Below are 10,668 nucleotides of genomic sequence, written 5' to 3'. Positions count from 1 at the left end.
GAATTGATATAGGATGATAGATTAATCTTTATGAATGAATCCTATGAATGAAAACGTGTAAATGGACTGTTTTAGACTCAAAATCGTGAACTGGTATGAGTAGAAACGAGTGAGAATTGGACTGTTACGAAACTCTTGAATTCTGGGCATTTTTCTGGTTTTTCGCGTATGGAACAGTGTCATACACGTATGGGATGAAGTCATACGCGTATGAGGGACATTCCCCAAGGGCTATACGCGTATGATACGCTGCTGCCCTGTCCCAAAATACACTGTATTGGCTGATTTGCGTATGAGGAGCGTATGAGGATGCTCATACGCGTATGGGAATTTTTCAAGAGGAAATTGATTCTGGTGATACGCGTATGGCAGGGTTGATATGCGTATGAGGTTGTTTTTAGGCTATTTTGACTCTGATGAAATGCGTATGGTACGCGTATGAGGGATGGTGATACGCGTATGGGCTTGATGATACGCGTATGGCTTCTATATGTGAAATTTCTGTTTTGTGATTTTTCTGGAAAGTTCTATGATGCGTAACTTTCGATCTGTAGGCCTGTTTTGTGTACTGTTTGAGAATGAGTAAACCTTGTGATGTGATTTTGTGGTTTACTGATAATTGATTGTAGTGAATGATGTTAATGTATATATAGACATGCTTAATAATGATGATGATGAAATGAGTATAGATGATGCTACTCATAGAATGAAGATGATGAAAGTATGTTATGTATATGTTTGCATGCATTCATAAACATTGATGAGCGCTGAATCCTAGATGATGAGAGGATTCAGTGAATGACAGAATTCCCATTGTGTGGAATTTGTGCTGGCAGGGCCGTATCTGAATGATGATAGATCGGTCGGTGGGTGATTCCCATTGATGATGTTGGTACCACATGCATAGAGTCAGTTGCATTTCATTTGCATGGATTTGATAACATGACTATATGTATGCTCTTGTATTGTTTTGGTGGTATGTGTTTGTATGTTGATGGATGATCTGGATATAGATGAGTTGGGTGAATAATATAACTGTTGATGTACTGTTATTTATAATGCAATAATATTTGTTAATTGCGAATGAGACTCACCCTTACATTATATTTTTCAGATTGAGGATAGCGGCTCCGACTCGGTGAGGTTTAGCTCATGGGTCAATGTGTCGGTTAGCGTCGGGTCATGCTCAGATAGGTGTAACACTGGGGAACGTTGTTTTAAGTTCATGACATTAACTCTGTTTTGTTTATTTTATTTGAGAATTAAAGCATTAATGATGTAATGCTAGTTGATGATTCATTCCGCTGTGTAAAACATGAGATAGTTTATTTATGAGTTATGTTAAGATGTCCTTCAGTGAATGCATGACTTATGACCGATGCGGTTTATTTTATTTATTAATTGTGACGCCCTTGTGCATGTTACTCTAATTTAATTTGTTTATTTGCCGCAGAGTTTAGATGGGTGTTACAACTACCCCTTCAACCTTCGATGAAACATCGACTTAAGGAACTAATTCTCTTGAGATATTATCGGGGTGCACCATACCTATTTGTAAACAACAACACAAATAACAAAATCACAAGGCTGCTGGAAAAAATAACACAGACACGTTCCGTAGATGCACCTCCAAAACGTGTCCATCTTCAACACGTTCCGTAGATGTACCTACGAAAGCAACTGAACTTTTTTATTTGCAGAAAATTGATGCATAATGTGATCAATACAATGGATAAAGATGACCATTTACTTGAAATTCAGTCTTCTCTTACTCCTATTGATTTGTTACACCAAAAAGTTGGAGCTTTGAAGTAGAAAATGATATTGATGAAGTAGGTTTTTTAGGGTGGTGAGAGTGAGTGTTGAAGAAGAAATGTAACAATGGGAGAATGATCATGCTGGTTCAAACTATATAGATGCTTCTGTAGGTACATCCACGAAATATTCTGGTGCTAAGTCATTCCGTAGATGTACCTAAGGAATAATCCCTGAACTGAATTTATTTATATTTTTTTGCCAACATACACTAATTTAAAATGCTTCCGTAGATACACCTATAAAAAAAAATCAAATTTTTTAAAAAATAATTATATTTTCAAATATGTATCTACAAAAACAGATAACATATTTAAAATTTCGTTTAATAACTTAATAGAGATTAAAGATGGATTGAGATGGTCTCATATCATATACCCGGATGATATATTATCACTTCATTTATAAATACAAACAAAATAAAATAAAAATGACCCCTAACAATAAAAATTCATGATTTCAAAGTAGCGCCAGGAATATTTTAGTTTATAAGAGCAATAAATAGCGAAGAGAGTTAGTAGCAAGCAGCTAGTTAAGGAAGAAGGGGACGGGTGACAACTTCCTTGCCTGCCCTGGTCCTTTCCTTGCATGACTGACACACATGACGTCTCTCTTCTGCTCACTCTGCTACGCTAAAACTATAACACCGACCTTACATTCTTTTCTCTAACTCTCAACAATGGTTTCACTTTTCTCTCAACCTTTTCCTCCTCCTTCTTCTTCTACATTACCCTTTACTAGAAGATGCACCTCCACTTTCAAACTCAAACCTTTCACTGTTTTTTCTTCTTCTTCTTCTCAACCCTTCCCTCCTTTTCTTCCTAAAGAAATTCTCACTATCAATGACCCTTTTGCTAGAAAATTCGCAATGCGGATTCAAAGACTACCTGTCAATGTAATTATCTGTTTCTCTCTTTATGCTGTTACAAATACAGTGTTTAAAGATAAGTGTGTACGGTTTTATCATAAACTGAATTTAAGAACCATGTACTTGTACTATTTAAGTTCACTTTATTGTTAATTACACAGTTTTCGTACATTTATGTTCTGTTTACTGATTCCTATGATCAACTTTTTTTTAATATTATTTATATGCTTCAATTAGTGGTGGATTTATGTTGTAGTTTTTTATTTCAAAATATTCTGTTGTTGAAAGGTTTTTGGGGTTTGGATTTGAGACCTGGAAATTTGTTGTGTATTTGTTTGGTGGTGGTGGTGGTTGTTGATATTTATTGTGGGTCTTTCTACACATTACTCCTAAATTCTTGACAAACAGTTATAGAAATTTGTTTGTGGTTATAGAATGTGTCTTGGCCCCCATTGGTGTGTAAGGTCAAATCTCATACATTCTAGTGTCCAAAATGTATGTTTGTTGTCCCACCACAGGGAATAGTTCTTGGTTGAAAGTGTTGAGATGCAATGGATCTTGTCAAATTTATTGTGATACAATGGTTGGTGGAATTATTATATACAGTTAACAAAAATGTTGTTTCTTCCTGAGATTTTACTTGATGAGACCCCTAAACTAACTGACTGTGTTCTTAACAGTTGTGAACTTACTTTCAATTTCGGTTGCTCGAAAATTCGGTTTATTTACAAATTGTGGAGAGAATAGGCCTTCCTGAAAACTAATTTTTTGCGGTTGATTAATATGTGATTTGTTCTATATGACACAATTAGGTTAGCTTTGCAGAAAACCCTATCATGAGCAGTTGTGTGAAGCCGTTGGTGCAGAGCAAGGAACCGCCGATTGTTCTTATACACGGTTTCGATAGGTGCTCTAAATTTGCTGGAGACGAAATTTGTTTATAACATATTTATGCTCGAGTTGACCCTGAATTTTCATGCCGTCTTATTGTTCAGTTCATGTTTAGAATGGAGATATGGATATCCATTGCTTGAAGAATCTGGTTTCGAGACCTGGGCAGTTGATATTCTTGGTTGGGGTTTCTCTGATTTAGGTTTGTTTTATTACTTTGCCTGTTGTGTCTTGTTTATTTACCCCTTTCTTTTCGAGGTTTTTTGTGCTTTCAACTCTAAATTTTCTTTTATTTGTCAGAAAATCTTCCTCCTTGTGACGTGGTATCAAAGCGCAATCACTTCTATCAGGTTTTGATGTATTCCTTAACAAGAATGTATCTCTTGTATCTCTGTGTGTTTATCAAACCTTATATCATTGTGAACATTCGGGAATCATGGAAAATAACGGTTTGTGCAAATTCGCCTCAGAACAATGCTATTTGACAATATTTTATATTAATAAGGTATCGCAGAGCAATAGTAATTTGTGCAAAATCCTCTACGCTATAAGGCCACTATTTGGAAACAATGCCTTGTACCAAACTATGTAAATTGATAACAAGTCAGTTAAATTATAGGCTTTGAATTGTTTATAAACTATCATCTGAAGAATTTTCTAATCTCACCGATCATCAATTTCTTTCAACATCTCATATTTTCCTCCCATTGTTGCACACTTTGTTGAGGCTGAGTTATATTTATTTTTTTACAGTTTTGGAAGTCCTACATCAGAAGGCCAATGATATTAGTTGGACCAAGCCTCGGCTCTGCTGTTGCCATTGATTTTGCGGTTAATTATCCAGAAGCTGTATGTGCCATCAAATGAATTTAATTCTTAATATCCACCACGGCACAGTTTGTGAGAAAATCATCTCGTAAAAAAAGTTCATCATATGACTACGGTGATTTATTTGCAGTTCATCTTTTCAGGTGGAAAAACTTATTTTGATTGATGCTAGTGTATATGCAGAGGGAACTGGAAACTTAGCAACCTTGCCTAGATCGGTAGCCTATGCTGGGGTAAGTATATCTCCCCGTCTTACTAAAACCTTAAAACCATATTGCTGATCATCATTATAATTCACTTCTGACAATGTTTTGAATCAGGTATATTTATTGAAGAGCCTTCCGTTGCGCTTATATGCCAACTATTTGACCTTCAATAACATGCCCTTACACACCATTCTTGATGGGACTAAAGTGAGTTTCTCTGTCCTTAAAATTATGATAGCTTGGCATCATATGGTCAAGAACGTTGTGCTTCGTTTGTAATAGGATAGCCAAGAGTTTTAGTGACCCAATATGTTTTAACATTTTCATATATATCATTTTTATAGGTTGGCCGCTTACATTGCTTATTGCCTTGGTGGGATGATGCTACTGTTGATTTTATGACTAGTGGCGGTTACAAAATTGCTTCCCTCATAAGAAAGGTATATGCAACATTTTATAGGTTATTTTTATGAAGTTTGGGATGCATCTTCCCCTTTGAAACAAATGAATACTTTGCAATATGATTTTTCGCATCGGCCCTTCTGACCATGGGGTATGATCACAGTAGTCACTCGCTTGTCAACTGCGTGTCAATGTTGCAGCATTGAAAATATTGTATGTAGCCAAAAACATCATATTTGTTAACTGTAGTGTCTTCAATCAGTACAGTGATTTTGTTGTCAATGCAGCCGACCTTACCTAATAGGATTAGGCCTAGTCGATTTTTTCTTAATGAAATCAAAAGCTTATTGTTTGTAATTATGAGACTTTAGGTGACGTGGTTATAATTTCACTTATTCATTTAGGTTCTTAAGTTCGGTATATTGTGCAAGGAAAATATGAATTTTACAAGCATGTCCTTGGTCAAATGTCAATAGTATTTATAGCTTGGATATAAATGGTATATACACTAGTTCACTGTTTGTTTGAGAATCTGAAATTCAATCCAACTCATATTTGAAAATTCCCTGCTCTTTTACCCTAAGCAACCGGGGGCCCCTTTCAGTGAGATCGATTCTAGAGGCTCCTGAATTTAATAGAAACAGGCCATGAGTTGTTTGGAATGTTGTCATTGATCACCATTAATATCACATGCTGAAGTTACAGGGTAGCTTTTCTACCAGTATTATGTTTTCATCAATTACAAGTTTGCATCGAAAAATAAATTTCATCTTATTTCCCGAAGCTTGGTTTCCTTGGCAGTAACATGTTTTGAATTTGTTTAACAGGTAAAGCAGAAAACACTGATAATATGGGGTGAAAATGACCGTATAGTCAGCAATAAGCTCGCAGTGGTTAGTTATCATATAGCACTACTTTTATAGCAAGTGATTAACAATATTTCCCCCTTGCTAGGGAACTATATTTTACGCAGAAACTGCGAGTGAAGTTGACTATTAAACTTCTATTCTTGCAGCAACTACACTGTGAATTACCTGATGCAGTTCTACGTCAAATACCCGATTGCGGGCATATTCCTCATTTGGAAAGACCTGATTCAGCTATGAAATTAATTGTTGAATTTATTCAAACAGAGAAAAAGAAATTAAGTAAACGTGTTTCACAAGTAAGCCAAGTGAGTTAACTTTTAGCGAACCTGCAGGCACAAGAGCTAAACAAGTTAAGTTTTCGGAATGCTCCTTCCCTAACTAGAGTTTTAGAGGAAGATAAAAGCAATATCTGCTGCAGAAGCTTAATATTGATAAGTAGAAGTCTTTCTCATATGATATATAGTTTATTTTGAGTGTTAATGTCTTAGCTATTGAATTATGCTTTCAGTGAATAAGTATTCATCAAAATGTTATCTTTCTAAGTAGCATAGCAGAATGTAATTATTTTAAAATGTAGCCAACTTGAACTGTGGTGGTGACATAAGATAAGACCATGTGATTTTACCATTATATGTTGAATATAAAATTGGAGATGTATTTGGAATAAATCCATGACTTCCAACATCCTCTAAAGCTACCTGTTTATGAACCTGAAACAGAAATTGGATCAAAGAGATGAGTTTGTGTATTATTTGTGATCAAATGTAAAGTTTACAGAAAGGGAAACAATCTCTAGATTTTGCCATAGAGCATGACCCTATAGATATCCACCTTTCCCTTTTAGAATAAACATTCAACAATTTGGGTTCATTGGATCTGTGATGGATTAATAGATATCTTGGGTCTATTCTGTTAAATTGTAATTTCATGTGTCGAAAAGATTTGATTTGATTTTGAAGTGTGAAAACAATTTGTTACACATAGTATTGATTTAGATCTAAAATAGATTAGATTTGATTTAGTTCCAAAATAGGTATTTTGTGCTTTTATAGTTTTGGGCTTTTGGCTTAGAAAGCAAGCTAACCTAAATCTATAAATAGATGGAGTAACTCCTATTTTTATAATCAAGTCAATTGAATTGCATTTACAAGTGAATAATAAAGTTTTCCACAGTTTGTGGGCAGAGAGAAACTCTGCATAAAATCATCTTCTTTCTTTCTTTTATATTGTTCATCGTTATTGTGTGGTTATATCAATCTTGTTCATCAAGATTGGTAGAAATTCATCATAGGTTTTGATGGATTTCCAACATCTGGTATCAGAGCCCAACTTACTTGTAGTTGCAGAAAATACAAGTGAATGTGGAAGAGAGAGCTTTCACATTAGGGGGAGCATTGTATAGACTCACTTGAGGGAGAGTATTGAGAATCAAGTGTGAAAAACAAGTCTCACACTGGTTAGAAAAGGAAGAATGAATACTTTCTAAGTGAGAGAACTCACACACCTATCACCTTAAGGCTTTAGGTAGACAAGTGGCGTGTCTCTAACAAATGTGTGTCCCAAATGTAATATGCTCCCTATTGACTCCCCCCTCCCGAATAGCCTCCAACAGTGGTATCAAAGTTCTGGTTAATCAATTCAAGACAAGAAGAATGGTGATGACAATGTGTAGCAACCTGCCCTAAAAATTAACTTTTTAGAGTCGCCACCTATTCTACCAGGGCGAATAGGAAACCCTACGCAGTTAAGAGATTCGGGGTAAGATATTATATTCAGGTCAAGAGAAGGTGTTAGGCACCCTTAACCCTTTCCTAAGGTTTTATATTCAAAGTAAAGGTTTATGGCTAAATATTAAGGTTTAATAGCTAAGGCAATGAAAAGGATGAGCAGTAACATTCGAACCTGATTAGGATTTTGGGGAAGGGGACTCGCCTTGTTACCAAGTGCCTACGTATCTCCTTAGGGAGAATCAGAGTCAACGTAGTTCGGGCACAGGGTTGTACGCCTTAGAATTAGAGTTTGATTTGATATGGTTTGAAGTTGTTTTAAAGGCTTTTTGAGTGGCCTATCGTAGTTTTGAATTTGTGATTTGAAGATGAAAGTGTTTTGAAGTTTGGCGTACAACCCTGATTTGATATGTTACCGTTAGATGCGATGATCAATAGATTTGATCATTATAGTTAACGGATTAAATAATGTATTGCTGGTTACTCTGACCGATAGATTCGATCGTCACGAGCAGCAAATAAAATGTATTTTTAAATTTTGTAATTAAATGATGGGTTTTACCATTGCCTCTCATAACAAATAGATTTGGTTATTACATGACAACGAATTCAATTATTTACGTTTTATTATTTTATCTCTCGTCATTGCGACTAATAGATTTAGTCGGGTCGAGGAGAGAATTAAACCAGAATTAGTTAAATTATTAATAAATTAATTAATTCAATTAAAATTATTTCTCGTCAATGCGACTAATAGGTATAGTCGGATCGAGGAGAAAATTAATTAAGGGTTAATGTTTTGTCAAATGGGCAGTAGGATTGGACAAACCCTAGTGCTTATAACCTTTCTAGGATTTTTGTGATTTATAATGTTCAAAACCAATTAAATAAATTAACCAAAATAATCGAATAATCGGGTGATAATCCCAAGCCCATGTCGTTAACCTAATCCTAATTTATTAATCTAACCCTAATTAAATACATTAATTAAATTAAATGTAAATAATTATCACCTAATCTAAATAACAAATAAATAGAAACAAATGAATAAATAAAATAAAAATTATATAGAACCTGGTTATAATTTTGTGTGAGTGATCCTTGAGTGCTCATGGTGAACCTTGCAATCCTGGGCGTTAGATTTGAATCATAGGAGATCTCATGGTGGAGATGTGAGGATGTACGGTGGGCGCGTGTAGGGGAGTGGCACCGGATCTGTGAACAAAGAAGTATAAACAAGGTAATAAAAATAAAGATGGGACGCTGGGATCGAACCCAGGTCCCCTTGGTCACCCACAGCAACGCTTCAACCACCTGCGCTGGGAATGCTTGTTGATAATTATTCATGCAAAAATCAATAAGTAAATAAGCAATAATATGATTCAAAAATTCAAATCTCAAGTTAACTGGGCCCATGGTCGTGTTAGTTTTTGCTAAAAATGCCCGCAACTAAGGTTTCGAAGCTTTGAAACCTTTGAGCCCTAACAATGGCACATAATCATTCTTGCGTTAAATCTCAGAAACAAGGCGTTAAACTGGCTCTAAACAACATCACAAACATGTATGAATGCATTAGATCAGTTTATATCATGTGAATTGTAGGTTAGAGATCTCTCACTTTACCAAAACGGTGCAATCTACATGGAAGGATTCTGGGTTGTCTTGAAGTCGTGCGAATGTTCCAATATACTCTTTGGTACCTCAGGATGATAATGATATGCTTGGAATTCGTGGATAATGGCTGGAACCTGAGATTCAATGGTCCACGTTTTCTTCTCCAAGTTTGAACTTTAAACCCTATTCTTTGACTCCCCCAAATCCCCCCCCTTGCGGTCTGCATATGTTATCAGTGTATATATATATATATATATATATATATATATATATATATATATATATATATATATGGGGACGACTCAAGTGAAAACACTTGGTTATTATGAGAAATGAGAACAATGAATCACAACCATTAAATTTAGATTTGTTGATTTTAATGGACATGATTTGTTTCTCTTTCTATGATTCTTATTATTTATTTTAAATCAACATAGAAAGAGAAACATATCATGTCCATTAAAATCAACAAATCTAAATCTAATGGTTGTAATTTATTGTTCTCATTTCTCATAATAACCAAGTGTTCTCACTTGAGTCGTCCCCTATATATATATATATATATATATATATATATATATATATATATATATATATATATATATATATATATATATATATATATATATATATATATATATATATATATATATATATATATATATAATTCTTTTAGGGTTATTAATGGGCTTCCGATATGATAGCAATCCAAGTCTTTAAGCCATACACCATTCGTTTTAATTTTTTTATATTTAAGATTTAATTGAATAGAAATTCCAAAAGTCAAAAAATATGAAAATAGGTTTATAAATTTTGTTCATGTTACGGATGTGTTGAATCATTTAAACTATTTGAAAAATCAAATCTTAGATTTGAAACAAATTATTCCAATTTTATATGATTTATCCATATTTATATGAATTAAAATTCAAATAAATAAAAATAAATATTATAAAAATAAAATAATCATTTTAAGAGTCATCACAAAGCCCATAAACAAGTTTGAAATCCACATCTTAGGTCCATTGGTCAAGAAAACCAAAATCATTTAATTAGGGCTTTATGTATTTCTCCAAAATCGACCAACTTCTAAGCCTTGTATCTCCTTCAATATTTGCCATATGACCATGTTCAAGGACTTTATGGAAAGCTCAAAGATTCCTTTAAAACCTCCTCTTGGTTTCACCTCGATTGGAGCTTTCATGCTCAAGTTATGAGCTTTGACCCAAAAGGTGTTTTTGTTGACTTTTTGGAGGACCTATAATCTCTTGTACCATATCTCCCAAATGATGCATTTCTGGCCTTGGCTTGTGAGAGATAAAGTTGTAGAGAATCAAATTTCCTTCAAAATAGGATTTGGTTGGGGAATATTTGATGCTCCATGTGAAAGTTATGACCAGTCAAAGTTGAGTTGACTTTCTTAAAAAAAAACCCTAGTTTGAACCTTT

General features: G+C 34.3%; 1 protein-coding gene across 1 annotated transcript; it reads left to right on the top strand.

Annotated features, from left to right (window-relative positions):
• Positions 1-2,328: 2,328 nt before the first annotated feature.
• LOC131643183 (alpha/beta hydrolase domain-containing protein VTE7-like) lies at positions 2,329-6,621 on the top strand. The gene is made up of 10 exons (XM_058913338.1): positions 2,329-2,710; positions 3,496-3,590; positions 3,679-3,776; positions 3,875-3,924; positions 4,328-4,423; positions 4,546-4,635; positions 4,723-4,815; positions 4,953-5,048; positions 5,838-5,903; positions 6,026-6,621. Exons 1-10 carry the CDS (start codon positions 2,495-2,497, stop codon positions 6,191-6,193), a joined length of 1,068 nt encoding a protein of 355 aa, XP_058769321.1. The 5' UTR covers positions 2,329-2,494; the 3' UTR covers positions 6,194-6,621.
• The last annotated feature ends 4,047 nt before the right edge of the window (positions 6,622-10,668 follow it).

This window comes from Vicia villosa, unplaced genomic scaffold (genome assembly GCF_029867415.1).
Source record: "Vicia villosa cultivar HV-30 ecotype Madison, WI unplaced genomic scaffold, Vvil1.0 scaffold8, whole genome shotgun sequence".
In the NCBI taxonomy this organism is placed as follows: Eukaryota; Viridiplantae; Streptophyta; class Magnoliopsida; order Fabales; family Fabaceae; genus Vicia; species Vicia villosa.
This window is presented reverse-complemented; position numbering and strand designations above follow the sequence as displayed.